Source organism: Lepidochelys olivacea (assembly GCF_965140295.1).
Source record: "Lepidochelys olivacea isolate rLepOli2 genome assembly, chromosome: 9".
Classification (NCBI taxonomy): Eukaryota; Metazoa; Chordata; order Testudines; family Cheloniidae; genus Lepidochelys; species Lepidochelys olivacea.
The window spans coordinates 96615657-96637573 of NC_140419.1; the positions used below are offsets into that span (position 1 = coordinate 96615657).

A 21917-nucleotide genomic window follows, 5' to 3' on the forward strand; every position below is an offset into this window, starting at 1 on the left:
TTCTCTGGGTCTAACAGAGCAGCTTCTGACAGAGCAGAGGGCCTGGGGCATTTGAAAGGAAATTCCGCATCTGAGTTCCTGGCTTTTCAGCCTGGCCACACAGTTGGAAGGAGCAGCAGTCAGAAGCGGGAGCAATAAAAACTGAAGCCTTTCCAAGAGGGAGAATGGCTGTTGCTCCAAAACGGAGCTATGTTCGGGAACGGTCTCTGGTTCTTCAGATCAGCCTCAGAAGGAGCTTACAGTGGCATGGGGAGTTACATGTCTGGGTTTGTTTAAAAGGCAACATGTAAAGAGCGACTTGTTTGATTGAACAGGGATTTCTGCTGCGTTTTTTCACCAAATAGCATCAGTCCCATACAGGCTATGTTGGCCTTTGTCAGAACTGGGTTTTACTGAAGTATGAGCTGAAATTATTAAATTAATGGGGAAATTCTCCCACTCCCCGATGGTCTGTTGCTGTCAGCCCACATGGAATAAAACTCGGAAAGTAGAGGGGTCTTGTGGAAACTCTAACATAACCTTTCCAAGGGAATGAGATCTGTCCTGCTCCCTGTGGAGCCTTGTTCCCTTCCAGTGCAGTCAAAGAACATCATCCCAGGGGCCCCATCTTGCAAGGTGCTGAGCACCATATCACTTAGCATGTTGTGGGATCATGCCCTGGGACGGAGAGCCTCTTCAGCCAGAAGAACAGGACTGGTAGCTTCTGTTTAAGTGTCCATTCATCAGCCAGTGCAAAATAGGATCAACCCAGACTTTGCCTCCTCTGGAAATCCATCACTGCCGCAGCATGCTGGAGAGATGGCAAGTGTATGGAGGGCTTGAAAAATAACTACAGTATGTAAAAGAGAAGATTTTGCTGTAATGCAGCAATGTGAGGGAATACTGTTGAGGAAAAGGTGTACCTGTGTGTTCTTTGACCTACGCATAAGAGGTTTCCCCTGGAAACTGGCTCGTGATATTTTGGGCCAATCATGTCTGTGCATGGCTACATTGCTAGGGCTGCGTGGCAGTCTAGCTACCCATGCAACACGTAAACACTAAATCCTTAATGGGCAAACCTTGCCTTCTGTTTCACCAGAAACCCCCCTGGACACTGAATGGAAGTTGTGCCCAGTGTTTTCTCTTACATGCTTTGCATCTGTCAGTTGTATCTGGCTGCTGACGTCTCCTGGGGTTGCGCGAAGGTATCTGTATCCAATAAAAAAGAGCCGGGACTGATGGCTCAGGCTTAGAAGAGCTTGCTCTTACTGGGCTTTCTCATTTGGGTTTGATGGCAGCAGAGCTGGTCAATATCAATGTCGCTAGGTGCCTGGGCATGTGTAACTAAACACTGGCCATAGACATCAAGACCTTTGCAGCATCTCACAAAATACTGGAGGTCGGTGCAGGAGAACTCTCTGGTGCTGAGCCAGTCAAGCCATGTCCTGTGGCTCCCACTTGCAGAGAGACACCTTCTGTGGTGAAGTAAAATGAACATCTATTCAGGGGACACCATCAAAGGGCCTAATCACATCAGCCACACTATCAGAGGCTCGTTCACTTGCACATCTACCCATAGGATATGTGCCAGCAATGCCCCTCTGCCATGTACATTGGTCAAACTGGACAGTCTCTACGTAAAAGAATAAATGGACACAAACCAGACGTCAAGAATTATAACATTCAATCTCTCTGGTCACTCGATTACAGACCTGAAAGAGGCAATATTACAACAAAAAAACTTCAAAAACAGACTCCAATGCGAAACTGCTGAATTGGAATTAATTTGCAAACTGGACACCATTAAATTAGGCTTGAATAAAGTCTGGGAATGGATGGGTCATTACACGAAGTAAAACTATTTCCCCATGTTTATTCCCCACCCCCCCGCCCCCACTGTTCCTCACACGTTCTTGTCAACTGCTGGAAATGGCCCACCTTGATTATCACTACAAAATTTTTTTCTCCCCCCGCTCTCCTGCTGGTAATAGCTCACCTTTCCTGATCACTCTTGTTACAGTGTGTATGGTAACACCCATTGTTTCATGTTCTCTGTGTATATAAAATCTCCGCACTGTATTTTCCACTGCATGCATCCAATGAAGTGAGCTGTACCTCACAAAAGCTTATGCTCAAATAAATCGGTTAGTCTCTGAAGTGCCACAAGTCCTCCTTTTCTTTTTGCAGATACAGACTAACACGACTGCTACTCTGAAACCAATCACACAGCAAGGGGCTGCTGCTAATCTCTGCATCAACTGATGTGGTGTGGAAGTGGGGCAATGGCTTTACTGTAATAAGTTATTGATCTACAGCTCCTTGGCTATTCGACAGCTGCACCATGTCTGAGTCCCTAGCTTTGCACGCGTTGACTATTTTTAATCTCTCTCCACTCTGCAATTGCTGGGGTTGCTTTAGAAGAGGTGAGTGTATCCTCTCCTTGAAGGCCCTGAAGAACATAAACAGATCCAGCACTCCACAGCCAGACAGGAGTCTCCATTCACTGAACTATTAGGTTGGCGTTCGCTGTCAGTCGTGTCAATGTTAAAAAATTAAGTACAATTACACAACACACTGAACTAGAGAGGGGCGCTTCCTGGGTTCTGATTGACTGTGAAATATCAGCCCCTGCACTGCCCCAACAAACAAACAAACAAACAAAACCCCCAGAAATAAGGCTCAGCAGTTAATTTCCCAGGGAAAACACTAAAGCATCACTGAAAACATCCTTAACAAGACAGTGGTCTTATAACCTTGTTGTAGGAGAGAGAATCTGACTCAGGGGCTAGATTGCCTGGCAAATCTGCATTTTGAACCCATCTGGGAAACTTTCCTTAGTTTGGAATACCCTAGCACGTTGGAAAGATATTTTTAAATGAGAACCCCAGAGTGGAGGCCCAAGACTAGCGCAAACGCAGTATTACCTGAAGGCTCTTGGATTCTAAATCTCTCTCCTTTTAAATTAGATACTCTTCATTCACAAGTAAGGGCGCCCTCTCACACACAAGCCCCTTAGAGATGGAATGCTTACACAAGGTATTAACTTAACCCTTGCTGGAACCTGACATGCTCATTTTCTTTGCATAACATACAACAGCTGTGCAAGCAGAGTCAGACTGACCTGCAGGGACTGCCCTAGGATGGGAACATGGGTTCATCTCCATGCTCCTTTAATTCATGGCCTCTCTGCTGAGACCGGCCACTAAAGAGAAAATTGATGTCAAATAAGAGTGGACTGTTTTGTATGTGATGTGTATCAATTTTGGAACTGTATTGAGATCATCAACTCTCTTAGATCCACCCTATCCCCAATCAGCAGCTGGTAACATTTTATCTCTCTACCAGCCTAGGCAGGATTTGAACGGATGAATCTCCCCTTAATCATTTTCTGACCCTCCAATTCCCTGTTAATTTTTTTACAAACATATTTTGGTAGGTCCTACACAAACTCCATGCATTGCACTCTTTCTGCTTGTTGGGCAGCAACTATGATTTCATGCTGTTGCTAGAACTGTGCACAGTCCTGACATCAGTGATGATACCTCTAGCCGAACAACGAGAAAGAAGAGACAGCCAGGATGGCATCTGCTGTGTTAGAAACAAGGAGAAAGCATTGGTTGAACTGGTAACTAAACTATGACATTTGTGGGGAAATTTTTCTTATAAAATTAGACAAATGTTAAACAACCATGGAAGCCCTGTAAATATGACTCTTGCCAGAGTTTGCACCCTAATCTGATAGCCTGCCTAAATAATGACTAGCCCTAAATGCTGGAAGGCAAAGGGCTAGGCCAAAGGGGGAAGGGATAGCTCAGTGGTTTGAGCATTGGCCTGCTAAACCCAGGGTTGTGAGTTCAATCCTTGGGGGGGCTATTTAGGGATGGGGGCAAAAATTGGGGATTAGTCCTGCTTTGAGCAGGGGGTTAGACTAGATGACCTCCTGAGGTCCCTTCCAACTCTGATATTCTATGGTTTTATGGGAAATTGACATAATTAAAAACAGCTGTTTCCCTTTAGAGTATCCCATCACAGTAGCCTCTGATCTGCATGAGCTGGCAGGATGTTAGCCATTGACATCTGATCACGGAAGCTGACAGGGGTCAGCCCTAGCTGCTAAAGCACACTGCTGGTTTAACATGTTTCTGAGACCAAACAATTCTGCGCCAGCTCTGTTTCAGGCAACCGTGCTGGAGCCCGGCGACCAAATACAAAAAGACTTTGGTTTTAAACAGAGCTGGACAAAATTCTAGCTCAGATCGAACATGCTGCTTTGAAAATGTAGATGGGAAGGAACAGCTAGGGAGGTAATAGTATTATTTGTCTTGTCCAGGAACTGACCCTGTCCCTTTCAGCCTGCTGCAGAGTGTAATTTAAAAGGGCCCAAAGGGGGCCATCAGGTTTGGATGATTTCACACAGCTGAGAGGAGATGCTGCTTGGGCCAATAGCCTTAACAGGGAAGAGGCACTTCTAAGCCCAGGCAATGGCTCAAGCCTGATCTGACCACCTTACTGTGCTAGGAATTGCAAGGCTTGCTTTAAGATGCAGTGGTTGGTATGACATAGTGGCGATGCAGGTGGCAACTGGCTTTCTGGCTGATGGCCTCAGCTGAGAACCAGAAGGAAGAGTAAGGATGAGGTGACTCAACTACCTCCTCAGACCCAAAGGGCCTCTCCAGGAAGGGCTGAGGCCCACTGAGGCAGGTCAGGGCACCTGCATCCAACCTGTGGCCACCAAACAAAGCCTCTTGTGTTACTTTCTAGAAGACTTAAGTTCACTGGACATTTAACACCCCGGTCCCTTATTCCAATAACCCAGATTATCACCCATCATGGGGCCTGGGCAGTGAAGGCTGATGGGCAGCAGCAGGCTGTGAAATATCTCCGCCCTCACAGCCAATGGCTTTGATAAAGCCGGCTTTGATAAACTCCTGGTCCCTTTAAAGACAATAGGAAAGCTCCCACTGATTTCAGCGGAGCCAGGATTCCCCCCTGGGGGGCTTGCCTAATTTAGAGCAGGGGAAAGCCAGTGCTTGCTGCCAGGCGAGGAATAGCTGGGGTGGAGGGTAAAGGGCAGGTCCCTGCTGCCTTCTGCCCGCTGGAGAGAAGGGAGGGGGTCCCCATCCTTGGCGATGGCCCAGCTTGGCTCGCGTACCCGACTCTCGCCGTCCCGCTGGGCGGTACGTGGGGAAGGCTACCCGCATCCCGGCCACCCCGTGAGCGCAGAGCCCCGCTGCGCCCTGAGCGCAGCAGCGAGCCCGGGAGGAAGCGGCAGAGCAGGGCTGGGGGCCGGGCTCAGCCCCCTGCCCCTCGCCAGCCGCTCCTCCGGGAGGCGCCGGGGAGGGTGGAACGGCCCCGTCCCCGGCCGCTGCAGGGCGAGGCGTTCCCGAGTCGTCCCCAGCGGGGGAAACTCCCAGCCAAGGTCCCGTGCGCTCGGGCTGGAGGGAGCGGCCCTGCCGGGCTAGCAGGGCAGCCGGCGGCTCCGCAGTGCTGGGCGCGCAGGCCAGGCTGCCCGGAGCGCCGGAGGCGCGGCTCGGCCCGGGGCTGGCGCTGCCCGCCGCGGAGGCGAGGGGCCAGGCTGAGCCGGGCAAGCAGCAGCCGGGGAGCGAATCTCGGGGGCGATCCCGGCGCTGGCTCCCGGCTGGGGGGAGCATGGGGAGTCCAGCCCGGCACTAGCAGGGAGACCGGCTGGCTGGCAGCGGGGACCAACTCACCTGCATCCCCCTCCCCGCGGAGCTCGGCCCTGGCGAGCCCCGCGCCGGAGCGCCCGGCCTCGGGCATGGCCCTGGCGCGCCCCGCGCCGGAGCGCATCCGGATCTCCGAGGTGGAAATGGAGCGCTACTACTGCCTGCTGCAAGCCGCCGCCCGCCTCGACTCCAGCGTCGCCGGTAAGCGACCGCTCCCCTTCCCCGGCTCGCCCTCAGTGCGCAGCCGGCCTGGCGCCCCCTGCTTCGCCTCAGCCCCCCGGGATCCGACTCCTCTTCCCTGCCCCCCAGCCCCGGGGTCCTGCCGGGCGGAGCCGCGGTGCCGCAGCGAGCGAAAGTTCCGTGGGGTGGCCGGGGTCACGGGGCTGCTGCTGGGACGCGAGTCGCTCTCTGCCCGGTTCGTTCGCGCCTTACCCCCAGCGATGGCAGCAGTCCAAGCCCAAACCTGGCAGGAGCTTTAATACCGGCCATGGGGACTGCTTCTGTGGCCGTTTGAAGTGCTAGGAGGGGGCTGACCTGCCCGGACGGGCGCGGGGCTTGGAGAGGGGAGGTGTGAAAACATGGAGGGGGGAGTAGTATTGTTAAACTCAAGAGAGCCAAAAATCATATTGGAAACTCAAACCCAGAATCCACCTGCAGCCCCTAGTCTCTTTGACCCTGCCTGTTTGTTCTCCCTCATCTAGGTCTTCTGTCCAGCAGCGATTTTCCTGCCTAATTTAGAGCATGCCTTCAAACATGCTTCCTAAAGACTGATTTTTTTTTACCAAGCCAAAGGGACAAACTTCCGCATCTTCAGGTTGCTCACAAATAAATGTACTGTATTCTCATGCCTTCCACATACCATGCTCCTTGCACCCAGGGGAGCGGTGGGGGTGACACTTCGGATACAGGTGTGCGATGTAATGGCTGACAGAACTGTACTAGTTTGGGGGGGGGGGAAATAACCTGGGCCCTCGCACTCTAAAGCCAGGATCCTGAATGCACCTATGCACGTGCTTAACTTTATTCACATACATAATATCAAACAGGTGTAGCTGTTTACAGAACTGGGGCCTAAATACTAGGCAGACAGTTCACTAAAGTGAATTCTTGTTAGAAGTCTCTAGTAGGTTTCATCCTAAGTGCTGGATGGTTGTTGTTTAAAAGGCACTGAATAACGCTTGCTTTGATGGATTGTACTATGCATGTAGAAGGGTGTCTTATTTTTACAGTAATCACTGCTTCCCCTTGTGTCTCTGACATGCCCTTTCTTGTTGCGGGAACACTATCGAAAAGGAATAAGCAAAAGTGTGTGATCGGATGCTAGCCCCTTTGTCAGGCTTCCATTGGCCAGCGTTGCTGCAGTACTCCCTCTTGTTTGTATTTGCAATACTCTGCCTTATGCTTTTGGTGGGCCTTCTGTTGGGCTTTGGGTGTATAAATCAGGCTGCAGTTTATTTGCTCATAGATTGCGTGATGGTCAGAAAGTTGTGACTTGTTTTGGAACCTCTGTGACTGGCAGTGATGCGCCAAGACGAACCTCGCATTGATTATGCAGGCTCCGAGTCACCTGCATGTTTGGTATAGTCACGCGGTAGAAGCCATCAGCATTTTACAAATTGCTGCACCGAAGCCTCAGAATGGTTCCAGGTCAGCCAGTTAATGATGGGTAGGTTGAATGGCAGCTGAGCATGATCAACTCTTGATTGATCTATTTACAGTATTAAAAAAAAGCAGCAGATGTGTATACAATTGTGTATGATTGCTTGTTTTCCTTGCTTGTTGCCCTTCCTGAGTCACTTAGGTCTCCATTCAAAAATTTACTAGTTTGACTACATCGATGATGTTACATCAGTGTGAACCCTTAATGTGGATGTGCTACACTGATGAAAAGCAGGTGTGACTTGACCCAGTAACTTTAGGCCATGGGCTGCCCTTGTGCCTTAACAGAGCTCCCTTTGATGGCCCACGATCTAGTTATTGTACAGTCCTGCATTGAGTGCAGTGGACTGGGCTAGATGATTTACTGCGGTCCATTCCAGTCCTACACTTTTGTGATTCTATAATTTGCTGATAAACCTTCCAAGGGTTTGCTTTTGGGGGAGATTTTATTTCTTTTCAGCATAATCCTTTAATGGATTCCCAGGGGAAAGGGTCAGGGCCTATGGGCGCTGCTTTTCCCCGTCGTGACAGAGAGCACACCCAGTCCCAGAACTGAAGACACATGTCATTCATTATCTCTTAAGGGCCATCTATGTGCTTGGAGCTAGGCCTGGCAAAGAAGACACTCTAACACAAAGATCTAACAGTCTCCTTCTGTTTGTCTCGATTCCTTTGCATAGCGTAGCTGAATTTATTAGGCTGGATTTTTTTTTTATTGGAGAACATGGGGAGAGATGATTAGGTTCTGTAGTAAAAGTGGTTGGTGATGCAAAGGAACACTTGCATGAGCCAGAAATTGCTGTTTGTGGGAATGTGCAATTAAAACAAAACAGTTCTATAGAGTCTGATCCTGTTCTGTGGAGTCAACGGCAAAACTCCTATTTTCCTGAAGGACTGGGCTTTAGAGAGGCAGCATGAGTGTAAGTGCACGAACACAGCGGTGATGCATCAATTCTCCACACTATGTAAATGAAGTCTGGGGAAACTGGGCAGATCGCTCTCCGGTAACACAGGTCCCAGTCCTGCATTCCGCTCTGTGCGGATGGACCTTTACACCTGCTTTTGGAAAGTCTGTGGGACTCTACACGGGAACAAAGATGAGTTTGTGTGGGTCCCGTTGAAGGCCTGGGACCATGATTTGGGCTGCTCTCAGTGTTGAAACAGTTGTGTCAGCCTCCACTCCAAATCATGACATTTTGAAAAGGATAAAAAATGTGGGATTCTTTCCCACCCCATAATTTCTGACCTTTTTAGGCTGGCCGTGGGATACATTTTAGGCACTTTCCCCCAACCACCAGGGGAAGAAACTTTTTTAAAAATGAAAACTGAGATTCTCACACAGTTGCTTGACTGCAAGTGCAGAGGGTTCAAGGAAAGCATCCAATATCATGAGACTTGTGACAAAATCATGAGGGTTGGCAACGTTGTGTGTATATATTGTGACAAAGTTCCTCCTCTGCCTTGGTGGGTCCTGTGCTTATTGGTGGATTTGCTCACCTCAGAGGTTCATGGCTGCCCTCAGTTTGGCCACTTTCGTGGCTCAAATCTGCTGTTCACTCAGTTAGCCTCATCACTGGCCAGCATGGGGAAAAGAAAGAAGAACAATCCCTGCAGTCTCTAATGATCCACCTAGTGGATCCGGAAACAGGCCAGAGACCTTCCCCTCTGGTGGAACCCACAGTCCAGGTCAACTCCTCTGGTATCAAGTAGGGAGTTGGAGGGATGGGGGGAACCTGGGCCCTCCCTCTACTCCGGGTTCCAGCCCAGGGCCCTGTGGATTGCAGCTGTCTACAGTGGCTCCTGTAACAGCTGCGTGACAGCTACAACTCCCTGGGCTACTTCCCCATGGCCTCCTCCCAACACCTTCTTTATTCTCACCACAGGACCTTCCTCCCAATGTCTGATAATGCCTGCACTCCTCAGTCTTCCAGTAGTACGCCTTCTCACTCTCAGCTTCTTGTGCCTCTTGCTCCCAGCTCCTCACACATGCACCACAAACTGAAGTGAGCTCCTTTTTAAACCCAGGTGCCCTGATTAGCCTGCCTTAATTGATTCTAGCTGATTCTTGATTTGCTGCAGGTGTTCTAATTAGCCTGTCCGCCTTAATTGTTTCCAGAAAGTTCCTGATTGTTTTGGAACCTTCCCTATTACCTTACCCGGGAAAAGGGACCTACTTAACCTGGGGCTAATATATCTGCCTTCTATTACTTCCCTGTAGCCATCTGGCCCGACCCTGTCACAGTACATTATATAACTATATTTTGTGCAAAGCATTTTTCAATTTTAATCTATGGGCCAAAAGGCAAAAGACTGTAATACACAAAAACCAATATCAAATGACTCATCTGCTTGCGCTATCCAATATTATAACTATTAACATTTTTTAAAAAAAAAAAAACCTTCCCTATTACCTTACCCAGGGAAAAGGGACCTACTTAATCTGGGGCTAATATATCTGCCTTCTAGCACTCTCTTGTAGCCATCTGGCCTGACCCTGTCACAACACACACACGCACATCCTTTCAGCCTCTTTAGGGAGTAACGTGTTTATAGCCGTGATTATAGGAGATACTATTTGAGAGCTGTTATTACATAGTAAGCTTGTATTCTGATGTCCAGAAAATGAATAATATTATCACTCAAAGCCATTCAAGGAGCTGCAGCCCCAACGAGGACCACAGGAGAAACAGGAATCTTAAACAGTATGTAGGATGCATTCTGTTCGCATAAAGCACAGATTCTACACCTGCAATTTCATGATTTATCAGTCGTTTACCATAAGAAAAGTGAAATGACAACAAGGCTGTGTGGGAGGGAGGTAATCTGAAATATAAAGTGGAGTGGGGGAGGGTAATTGACTTCAGGATTGTCAGAGTCTACCTTTGCCTCTAATCTGCATGATGCTCTGAAACAGGGAGAGCTTCCACGGTTTCTTATGGGAAAACGTTTTCTCTACTTTTTCTGCTGTGTTTGCTTCTTGAGTCAGAGTAACAGAATAATGCCACATTTTTAACCAGGGCTTTAAGATTACATGATTCCCCAGCTCCAGAGTTTAACACAGAATTGGGTTCCGGTGTCCCTTCCTTTTTTAAAGACAGTTGTTTCTGGCACTTGTGGTTCAGAAGAAAGCCCTACAACAACAAAGGCGGTGTAAACTGATGTAGCGTTGTCTGCCTAAGTCTGCAGACAGCCTGAAACAATGCTGAAAGTGGTGGACTCTCATGTCTGTTTCAGCGAGTTAATTCTGAAACCGCAAGTTGACAAATGTCAACACAGCTAATTATTTCAAAACTGGGGGCCTTGCTGCAGAATTGAATTTCCCATTATTACAGGGTACATGGGCTAAGGGCAGGGAATTCATCACTCCATAGACTTCAACGCTGCTGCTCCCAAGTTTGCAAGTGAATTAGGCCCCAGGATTTATCCTTCAAGTCTACCCTCTGCCTTGCATCTGCATCTCCCGCTGAGGTTCTTACCTATACATATGCAAAGCTGGAATTTGGCCTAAAGGGAGAAAGATTTGCAAGAGATTGAAGATGATGTGAAAAGTTCGCTCTTCTTTGCCTCTGCAGCCCTCCTTTAAATTACCTTGTAGTGAATTAGATTTACTTTGGAAGCTGATAATATTGGCTATCATGATGCATCGTGAGGGCAGATGCTAAGCATATTCCCCAATGCCTGTTTGGCAAATACAGCTCTATGCTGATTGGGAAAACCTCTTTAGTCTCACTCCTGGGTCTTTCCTAAGCACAGACCGACTGAAGTTGGAAATTGAGGAAAGTTAAAAGTTGGCTGAAGCTCAGACATTGCTTTAAGCTTAATGTGAAAGACTCTGTACAAGTGTTTTTTAATGCCCACACTGTTTACTGGGGGGTGAGTATGAATGCACATTGTGGGAGTTGAGAAACTTCTATTGCATTTCTTTTGTTAAACATAAATCCAAAACTGAGCTGAACTGGCTTTTAACTTTCCCAATTTTCAGCTGGCGTTGGGGTGGGTACAGACAGAGAGCTGGTCTGGTTAGACACACATAGTTCAGCATGTCGGACGTTGCTCTAACAGTCTGGGAGGTTAGCAGCCAGGTGATGGAACTGGGTAATATGAAAGTCTCTCCGACTGTAATTTAGCTTATTTTTGCTTGGCCTGCTTTGAATAAAGCTTCTGTAGTTGGCTAGCTGTTAACTCTGGTTTGGAGCCAGGAAGTGTATAGAGATGCTGAGGGATCGAGGCTCCCATGAACTCACGAACTTGGCATATTTCCCCTCCATACAGAGGGGGAAAAATTCCCTGAGGCTCACTCCCTTTGTGACATTATTCTGATTGGGGAAGCAGGATCTGGCCTATAGGAAAGAAGCAAGAAGTTCAGTCCCCAGAACTAGTGGACCCCCAAAATCCAGAACTGGCTCTGAGCCAACTGCCCCCTTCTGTTCAGCTGACAGCATTCAGCTGTTCTGGCTGGGACTTTTCCATGGCTGCATATCTTTGCTACCTGTCGGGTATATGGGTCTCTATAGTTTGAGTATAATGGGGATGACTAAGGATTCTGGATGTTTTTGCTGCTCTGTGGATGTGGGTTTCCTTCACTCCGGTGTCTGCTGGAGGGGCTCCGGGGAATTTACAATGCGGTTCCATGCTAAGGGTTTACAGAGGGTCCGTTTTGTTGTGGACTCTGACATTGCATAAGCTTGGTTCTGTGCTGATCAGATCCTATAGTGACGTTATGATCCCCCTTGTCCTGTGAAGTTTATCTGTGATACGTTTTCACGCAGATCAGCCCCTCTCTCTCTCCAGACACCCTGCCTGGATATGGATCAGCTAGCCTTAGGATTGTGTTCTCCTTGCACGTGTGAAAAGTTCCACAAAGCGTCACAGAGCCTGAATGGCAATTTCCCCTCTCTCTCTCCTCCACTTCATTGTGTACAATGACACACTTATAATTTATGCTTGGTTAGCTGGTAATCTCTGATTTCCAGTATGCTAAGAAGTGAATGGTTAGTGAATTTCACTGAGCTATTTAATCAATCTGTGGATTACTACTTTAAGAAGAAGTCTAGGAATCAATTCATGACTCACTTACTGGAAGTCTGGCAGTGTTTACGCTTGAATTCTTTCTTCTGCTTTCTCTCATGTTAACTAACACAAGTATAAATTCTAGCCTCGACAGGACACAGAAGCTCGTCATCAGTTCTATTGAACCCCAGGATGCAGCCTAGGGATGACTAGTGAGAAGTGTTTGTGTCTAGGAACAAATGTTCATGTTGTGTTTACACTAGAATTTTCAACCAGGTTAGTTAACAGCTGTTAAAACACAATGAAAATGTCAAGTGTTAGACCGGTGCTAGGTGACCTGGAGACATCCCTTAATTTCCCTGCCTCAGTTTCCCACTCTGTAAAAAGGGGGGGAATGCTTTCCTTCCTCACAGGGCTGTTGTGAGGCTTATTCATGAGTGTTTGTGAGGTGCCTTGGCGAGGTGCCATGGATGAAAGGCTGAAAGAGTGCGAAGTATTATTATAAGTTACCATTTACTTCAGGCACTGTGTCCTACAGAGGTTGATGCCCTTATACATGAAACCATGGCATGTGTTGCCTGTTCCCCAGATGTCCCGGTGACCTAGACCTCAGGGCACGGGAGCTGGGATGAACAGCTAGGTGGACGAAGTGTTCAGAGGTGAAGGTGCAGTATTCTGCTGTGTCTTGTGGAGGTGCATTTGCGGTGGAGAAAGGAGCCAGGGAAGTCTTTCCCCTCCCACAATGCACCTGCATAGAGAGTGGGCAAAATGTTGTTGCTATTGCTCTGATGGCAAGGCGGCTGGTTCTGTTGGTGCTACTTCGTGGCTCAAGGGGATGTGGCCAGCAGGGGGCTCCCCAGAGCCCTCCCTCTGTGCGTGCCCCTTCTTGGAGGCAGACACCGCGGCGAACGTAAGGAATGCTGCCCTCTTCAGCCCCGGCACTGACGCTGTGCGCCCTGCAGGGCGCCTCCGTGTTGGGTACGGGTAATGGGCGTGGACTGGCCGCTGCCGTCCGAAGGCTGGGTCTGCATGGGAAGCCAGCACGCTTTGCTGAGGCTGCTTTGCTGCTGCTCTTCAGCTGGTATATCTGCATTTGTTGGAGACCCTAAGTCCTAGCGAGCACCCAGCTGCTACAGCTCTGCAGTCCCGGCCTGACTCCCAGCGCCCCACAGAACTCGGCACCACGTGGAAAGCTGATGACCGGTGAGGCGCTGCTAACGTTTCACTAAGGGGCTCCCTCAATAAACATCCACCTCGGTCGGAGACTCCTTCCCTGTGTACCACACTCTTCCCAACACCCTGCAGCCCTTGATCCACCTTGTTACTCCGATGCTCCGCTGTGCGGTTCCCTACCTGAGAGCAGGTCTTTGGCAGCAGAAAGGGTGGCAGAAGGTTGTCCTATGGTCTCTTCTGTCAGGAGTGAGGACAGCAGGCCACCTTGTGCTCTTTGGGCTGGAGGTGGCTGGTTGGGTGGTGAGCAGGTCCTCTTTGGTAATGGGCCTGGATTGGGTCTCCTTGTCTTGACAGTAGATCTCTCCTAATTGCTGGAGGCTAACATGAGGGGTGGGGAGCAGGGCTACTGGTTGAGCAGCGACTCTCTCCCAGCTGGTGGGTGTGAGTAATAATGGCTCCGGGCTGGGTAGGCAGCCATGGTGGGAGAGGTAGGCTGTGGTGGGTACTAGACTCCCACTCAGTGCAGTAAAAGCTCTGCCCCACCTTGCCATCAATGCTGAAACCGAGTTAGGGGCTACTTGGTAGAGGCCAATTTATATGCTCAGGGATGGCTTCACCGATTTAAGCCAATGAGAGCCACATGGTGAAAAGCCCCTGTACGGCATTCGAAAACCTGATTTTCTCCGCAGCTACACGTGTGCAGCCGGTGTGAGCATGGTTTTAACTGCAGTGGGGCGATGGGCGCGGAACTGTGAGCAAAACCTGGCCCGTTAGAAAGTAATGTCTGTGTCCTGATTTGGAAGGTGCGGGGTGCGTGTTAAACTTCCGTGGGGTTGATTTGCCTGCATGTTGTATCATTGCAGAGTAGACTGTGAGCTGGTTTTCTTTCGTAAGCATGTCAGTGATTCCTGAGCTTTATGGAACTTCCTCTTCAATTAGTATGTGACAGATGGTGGTTTGCTGTGGTATTTTTGACAGAACCAGCCGATGATGCTTGTTGGCTTTCCCAGCGTTGTTGAAGTGTATCTTTAATATCAGAAGTCATTTTTTTCTAATTTATCTCATTGCTAATCTTTACCTGCTAATGAAAATCTGGTTTTAACTTGCTATAATTAAGCATTTACAGTCTTGTGGCTGAAAGCCTTTTGAATGTTACTCGCAAGGGTTACAGATTTTATGTAGCCTGGGGACACTGCAGCATGCAAACTGTAAATCAATTTAATATACAGTCCTCAAATAAAGTACATGTCAGATATTAAACTGATAAGAACAGATATAACTTAGATAACTTTTTCACTTCAAGGTCCAAGAGACACAGACAAAGTTTTCATCTCGAGGCCAAAAGACCAAAAACATCAAGATGCTTGATCACAGCCTTGGATAGGCCAAGAGACTACTTACACTTGATCTTAGCCACTATACTTGATCTTAGCTCATAGAGCCGAGAAGCGATACTGTAAATGTCAGAAGAACCAACTCTGGCAGGATCTGCTATCAGGCAGGCTGTGTTTTCAGCATTCAGAGTAACTGAGACCATGTCATCAATATTTTACCATATCTTTTGTGCCATTGTAGCACGGTAAAGAGAAGGGCTGCTATGCTTTGGAATAAAATAGCAGCCGTTGAATTTCTGGTCACGTCTGAGTTCAATAGCAATCATTATTCTCATATTCTTTTTTCCTAAATGGATATATAAGACTTCTCCCTTAATGCATTGGGACCCCGATCCTGTGCGGATTGATTCAGCTGTGTAGCCCCAGTGGCTTCAGTGGTTAGCTGTGTGTGGAAAGTGAAGCAGGTGTGTACGTTTTTGCAGGATTGGGGTTTGGGTGAGCAGCTGTGCATCTTGTTTGGTGCCTTATTTGTGCGTGCATTTACTGCAAGTGGATGTGTAGTTCAGGTAACCGCTGTTGCAAATGGCTCATTACAGTAATTGGCATACAGCAGCAGTGTGCCGAGGTGCCAATTGTGCACGCAAACCGGCCCACAACTGTGTGTGTGTTTTGCACGCTTGGGTGCCAAATTTGTGTAATAATCCCATTCTCACTGTAGGTAAGAGAGGGATCTGCTTAATAAAATCCATGCATTTATCGGGTGTCCATCACTGTTGTATGTGTAAAAAGATGTGTGTGTATTAAGTGGGGTGAAGCAGCCCAGAGTTTTAAAGCTCTATGGCCAGACTATGATCTCACTTACACTGGTGTAAATCCAGAGTGAGGCTATTGGCACCAAGTTGCTCTGGGTGAATTCAGTGTAATTAAAATCAAAACCTGGTTCTTTGGGAGACTCCCCAAGCTTGTCCCAGCATGAGCTCCTTCCTGGCATCTCATTTCCATGGGATGAGACTTGCTGAGGTCTCCACCTGCCCCCCGCCCGCGGTCTCTCTCTTCTGCTGCTGTCACAGAACCCCCATGAGCCATCTTGCTTCCAACTTGGTAGAAAAATTCTCTCCGCCCCAGACCTCACCTACTGATTTGGAGGCTGATGTTCCTTTTGTTTGTGGATTTTAGGGAGTTCATAATGCAAACTCAGTTGCAGCCTTAACTGTGGAGTTCCTTCTGCCTTCCCATAATAAGGATGCTGTATACATTGGATGTCAATGCAGATTAAATGTACACCCTTTAAGGAGTGAAGGGAGATCCTAATCAAGGAGCTGAGGTAGTTTCCCTGCTGGATGTAAGGCTGGAGCACAGATCCGGCCAGACTGCAGCTTTGTCTGAGCTCTGAAGTCCTTTGCCAGGTACAGACAAACAGGTCCGGCAGCTTAAGGAAACCTGTTTGTATCCAATTGCCCAGGAGAGTCTAATGTAATTTTATTTCACACCTGTTTTGTTCTAAGCACACGCCCTTTGATTGACACTTGCTCAGAGCCCATCATCCTACATGTTCACGAACCTGCATAGTCCATGCCTGCCTGATGGCTGGAGGTTGGGCTGTTTTAAAACTTGAGGTTCTTCGGGGGATAATACAGGACTGTGCCAGAAACCCAGTGTTAAGCCCTACAACCTCCCTGAGAGGCCTGTGATTGTCCCACTTTACAAATGGGGAAACCGAAGCAGGGAAGGCAAGTGATCTAATCCATGGCCACAAAGGAAGTCAGTCTCAGAGCCAGGGATGACGGCTCAGGAGTTCCTGGCTACCAGCCATGTGCTCAGGTCACTAGCCTACACCTTACTGTAAATAAGATAGGTCCCATATTCCAAGGAGTATTAATAAAAACGTAATATTAAAATACAGAGTTTTGTCCTTGAAAATAAGATGCCTGTGAAAATATGGGCAGCTTTCTGCCCTCCTCTTGCATGATGATAACCAGGGCACGCTTCCTGCTCACACCTGTTTGACAGGAGTGTCATTTAAGCACACGTCATGTATGTGCTGATTGGTGCTTCGAGGGTCCCTGCCCCCCATAGCAGGTACCTGAACTATTGCACACGCATCTAGCACAAACAAGCGTGATGCAGGAGATTAGATGCAGGAAGGTACCCCCAAAGTGAGGTGATCAGCTTAGTAAAAGAGGTGAGTTTCAAGGAACAGAGTGGACCTAGTGACGGGGGACCAGAGTGGACCTAGTTCCAGCCATAAGGTTGCGGTAGAAGCAGCCGCATGGCCAGGAGTGGGCGAAGATGGAGGTGCAGGCAGAACTGACATCTAGGCAGTGGGTGTTGGTGCGTTCTGAGCCTCTAGGGCACTGTGTGTGCGTGTTGTGTTCTTCACAACATTTAGTACCACAGTAGTTCAAAGTTTGAGCCTGGAGTGCATGGCAGTAGCAACAGCTGCCCGCTTATGGTAGCATGCCTGCATCATGTGTTCCCTGCAGGCGAGGAAAAGAGCTGCTTTCCTGTTTAACACAGTGTGTTTTTAATGTCCTGTGTAGATTTTTCTCAGTCGTGTGCAATTTATTGTAGAAAGAAAAGGAGGACTTGTGGCACCTTAGAGACTAACCAATTTATTAGAGCATAAGCTTTCGTGAGCTACAGCTCACTTCCTCAGATGCATATCGTGGAAACTGCAGCAGGCTTTATATATACACAGAGAATATGAAACAATACCTATTCCCACCCCACTGTCCTGCTGGTAATAGCTTATCTAAAGTGATTTCCAGCACAAATCCAGGTTTTCTCACCCTCCACCCCCCCACACAAATTCACTCTCCTGCTGGTAATAGCTCATCCAAAGTGACAACTCTTCAAGTTAAAATCCAAGTTAAACCAGAACATCTGGGGGGGGGGGTAGGAAAAAACAAGAGGAAACAGGCTACCTTGCATAATGACTTAGCCACTCCAAGTCTCTATTTAAGCCTAAATATGAATGAATGAATGAATTCCAATTCAGCAGTTTCTCGCTGGAGTCTGGATTTGTAGTTTTTTTGTTTTAAGATAGCGACCTTCATGTCTGTGATTGCGTGACCAGAGAGATTGAAGTGTTCTCCGACTGGTTTATGAATGTTATAATTCTTGACATCTGATTTGTGTCCATTTATTCTTTTACGTAGAGACTGTCCAGTTTGACCAATGTACATGGCAGAGGGGCATTGCTGGCACATGATGGCATATATCACATTGGTGGATGTGCAGGTGAACGAGCCTCTGATAGTGTGGCTGATGTTATTAGGCCCTGTGATGGTGTCCCCTGAATAGATATGTGGGCACAGTTGGCAACGGGCTTTGTTGCAAGGATAAGTTCCTGGGTTAGTGGTTCTGTTGTGTGGTATGTGGTTGTTGGTGAGTATTTGCTTCAGGTTGCGGGGCTGTCTGTAGGCAAGGACTGGCCTGTCTCCCAAGATTTGTGAGAGTGTTGGGTCATCCTTTAGGATAGGTTGTAGATCCTTAATAATGCGTTGGAGGGGTTTTAGTTGGGGGCTGAAGGTGACGGCTAGTGGCGTTCTGTTATTTTCTTTGTTAGGCCTGTCCTGTAGTAGGTAACTTCTGGGAACTCTTCTGGCTCTATCAATCTGTTTCTTTACTTCTGCAGGTGGGTATTGTAGTTGTAAGAAAGCTTGACAGAGATCTTGTAGGTGTTTGTCTCTGTCTGAGGGGTTGGAGCAAATGCGGTTGTATCGCAGAGCTTGGCTGTAGACGATGGATCGTGTGGTGTGGTCAGGGTGAAAGCTGGAGGCATGCAGGTAGGAATAGCGGTCAGTAGGTTTCCGGTATAGGGTGGTGTTTATGTGACCATTGTTTATTAGCACTGTAGTGTCCAGGAAGTGGATCTCTTGTGTGGACTGGACCAGGCTGAGGTTGGTGGTGGGATGGAAATTGTTGAAATCATGGTGGAATTCCTCAAGGGCTTCTTTTCCATGGGTCCAGATGATGAAGATGTCATCAATATAGCGCAAGTAGAGTAGGGGCTTTAGGGGACGAGAGCTGAGGACGTTGCATAGGTTGTATAGATAGTATATAGTTTAAAATGACTAGCTTCTGCCTTGCACTCTGGGCAAAATGCATAATCTTTCCTGGCAGATGCATTGCCTTTGAAGCAAGAATATTTTGCACTTGCATAATATCATTCATGTGGTGGCCTCAAAGCACTTTATAGACATCAGCAACTTCACAGGAGCCTTCTGAGGCGGGGAAGGCTTGCAGATGACTAAACTAAGGTAGAGCATGGTTTAGCATGATTAAGTGGCTGGCCCAAACTGATACAGTGCGAGAAGGGGTAATAGGACTCAATGATCCAGTTTCCCAGGCCCCTCTGACCGCCAGACAAATATTCCCTCTTCAGAGCATAGTGTCCTCAGCAGGCGCAAACAGGGAATGATCAAGGGATTATCTTCCTGGTTTAATGTCTCTCTATTGTAGCTTCCCACAGCGTTGCAGCAGCCTTCCAATAAAACACATTTCTACTCCTTTCAATTAAATACACTTAGAGCTGGCTTTGTAGTTACAAAGAACACTCGATAAATATCATAAAAATGTAATGAGTTACTACGTCGGCTTGGCAGGTGTGTGGTGCAGCTGCTGTTTACAGATGGTGTGGGCTACAATGAAGTTCAGAAAGGAAAGAAAGCAGTGGGAGAGGGACAGGGAACCCTTTAAAAAGGATATTAATGAAGCCAGAGGGCCTGTGTATCTGAACAGAGGGAGTCAGGGCTCAAAAGCTAGCTCCTTATTAACTGTGTAGTTTACTGTAAGTACCTGAACAAATGGACTTTGACCATCCTGAAAGGAAAGATTTCTAAGAATGGGCATCATTCTCACAGCCTCAATTTGTACAAATCCTAAAATCCATCCCAGGAGACAGTCAGAAGGGAAGAGGACTCAGCAGCATATTCTGGGCTGCACAAAACCAACCAGCTAGGACAGAAATAGATTCAGCAGTGTTCTCTTAAGTACAGATTCATATTCTCCCCCCCCCCCCCTGAGGAGTAAAGGCTCAATCCCACACGCCCCCCACACACCACTATACTCCCCTTCCTTCCCCCTCCTGACTTCACACGTTCTCAGGAACCCTGTGTTGTAGCAACAATCCGGCTGGCAGAGGAATCTTTCAGCTCTGTTCCTTGAATGCAGCAATGGCTTCAGAGTGATTTTTATATATTCAGCCGGGTATGTATATAGAAATGAATAGTAAAATGTTATTACAGGCAATCTACCCTCCAGTTCTGCATATGTTTTTAGATGCAACCTTAAAAGTGAAAGTCAAACTTGCTTGGCATGGACATCAGTATGATATGTAAAGCCCTGTGGGATACGACAGGAGAAAGTAGCACCTAGTAGAATCCTGGTTTTAGGTTCAGTTTTGTATCTGCACTGCTCTGATAGGGTCAATCTGAGAGCAGTTGTCTGCCTGGTGTGGTTTAGGCAAGGTGAATTGGGTGCCAGGCCTTTATTTTTCCTAGTATTTACCCAGGAAGTTGAATGGGGTGAGGAATGCAAACTGAGGAGTGCTAGAGGGAAGCTGGTGAGGTGACAGCCGCAATGGGAATGTGATCATGAAGTGGTTACACTTAGACCTTTACCAAAAGGGTGGTGGTCTCATTTGTATATTTTCTTGTCGAGCCACTGCCTTCCCTTAACCCTTAAGGCTCTGCAAGGGAGTGTACTCCCATAAGCGCCTCTTTGCTGCCTGATCCAAGCATTCCCAGCCAAGATTTTCAAGAGTAACTGGTTTTGAGTGGCCAAGTGGAGACGCCTTAGAATGGCCTGTTTGTCAGAAAGTGCTGAGTACCCACTCTCTGGCAGTGAAGCTCCTTTGAGGTGTCTTGAATGGGAGACCCCAAAATGCTAGTCACTTCTGAAAATCTGGGCCTCCATCACTGTCAGTCGCTGAGCCTATGCCCCCCCCAACCCTGACTCCTAAGCATGAGTCGCAACTCAAACTCTCTCTCTCAGCCGTTGAATCTTCAGCTCTAGGGCCCTTCTGTCCACCAGTCTCGTCTGCTGTCCTTCCCCACAGCTGCCGGACACTCAACAAAATCCCCAACTCTTCTCCCCATCTCCCTAACTTTCCCACAAGTGGTTCTGTCACTGCTTGTCCTTGGCTACGTTGTGCCAAGGTGGGAGAGGCACTCTTTCGTGCGGTGTTGGTGTAGCTGTCGGTTACACTTGCTGTTGGAGGGTTCAGCTGCCCCCATGGACAGGGAGGAGTAGCTTTTGTCTTTAAACAGACTTAAAATTTAAGTGAATAAAGTGTTGCTGGAGGGGAAGGCATGGTGTTGGCGAGGAACTTCCGAGTTCCAAACCTGACAGAGTCCCTGTCCTTAGTGTCATAGGTGGTGGGCATGATAGGTCAGGGGAGGCTTAGCCTCCCCTGGCATAGCTGATGCCACCCTGCTGAGGGATACCTGAGCCGTGGTGGGCCCGCCTGCCCTCTACCTCTTCCCATCCCTGCTCCACCCCTTCTGCGAGGCCCTCACCACCTGTTGCTCCCTCGTGAGTCCTTCCTCTTCTCCACTCCAATTCCCACTCCGGAGGTCCCTGCTGATAGCCGTGTCCCTCCACTCCTCAAGGCCCCCCCTGCCTGCCGCTTGCCGCATCCCTCCTTTCCTTCGCCCCCCTCCCCCACGAGGCCACCCATGCTTTAGTGTATGTGGCTTTAAGTGGTCACTTAAGTTGTATCTCAGAGAGTGTTGTGAAGATTGATTGGTTAGTGTTTGCACAGTGCTTTGAAGGTAAAAAGTGCCTTTCAACTTATCGGCAGTGTGGCCCAGTGGGTAGGGCACTGACCAGGGGTGCAGAAGTTGTAGGTTCTAGTCCTACCTGTGACTCTAGGGAACTCTTTCTCCTACCACCGTGGGTATGACTTGTCTATTTAGGTTGTAAACTGTTTGGGTCAAGGATGGTCTCTCACTATGTGTTTGTATAGTGTGTAGCACAACAGGGTCATAAGCTCATTTGGGACCACAAGGCCCTACAGTAATACAAGCCCCTAGTGATAAATAGCCTTCATTATCAGGGACTGTTGTTTAAAATA

The 21917-nt window shown here is 48.2% G+C and overlaps 1 protein-coding gene across 1 annotated transcript in view; it reads left to right on the forward strand.

The window, feature by feature from the left end:
- Positions 1–5720: 5720 nt before the first annotated feature.
- The window catches only part of MCF2 (MCF.2 cell line derived transforming sequence), a 97903-nt gene continuing 81706 nt past the window's right edge, over positions 5721–21917 (forward strand). The window contains exon 1 of the mRNA XM_084639259.1: positions 5721–5864. Coding sequence (XP_084495385.1) covers positions 5756–5864 — 109 coding nt within the window. The 5' untranslated portion in view covers positions 5721–5755. The remainder of the gene's footprint in view (positions 5865–21917) is intronic.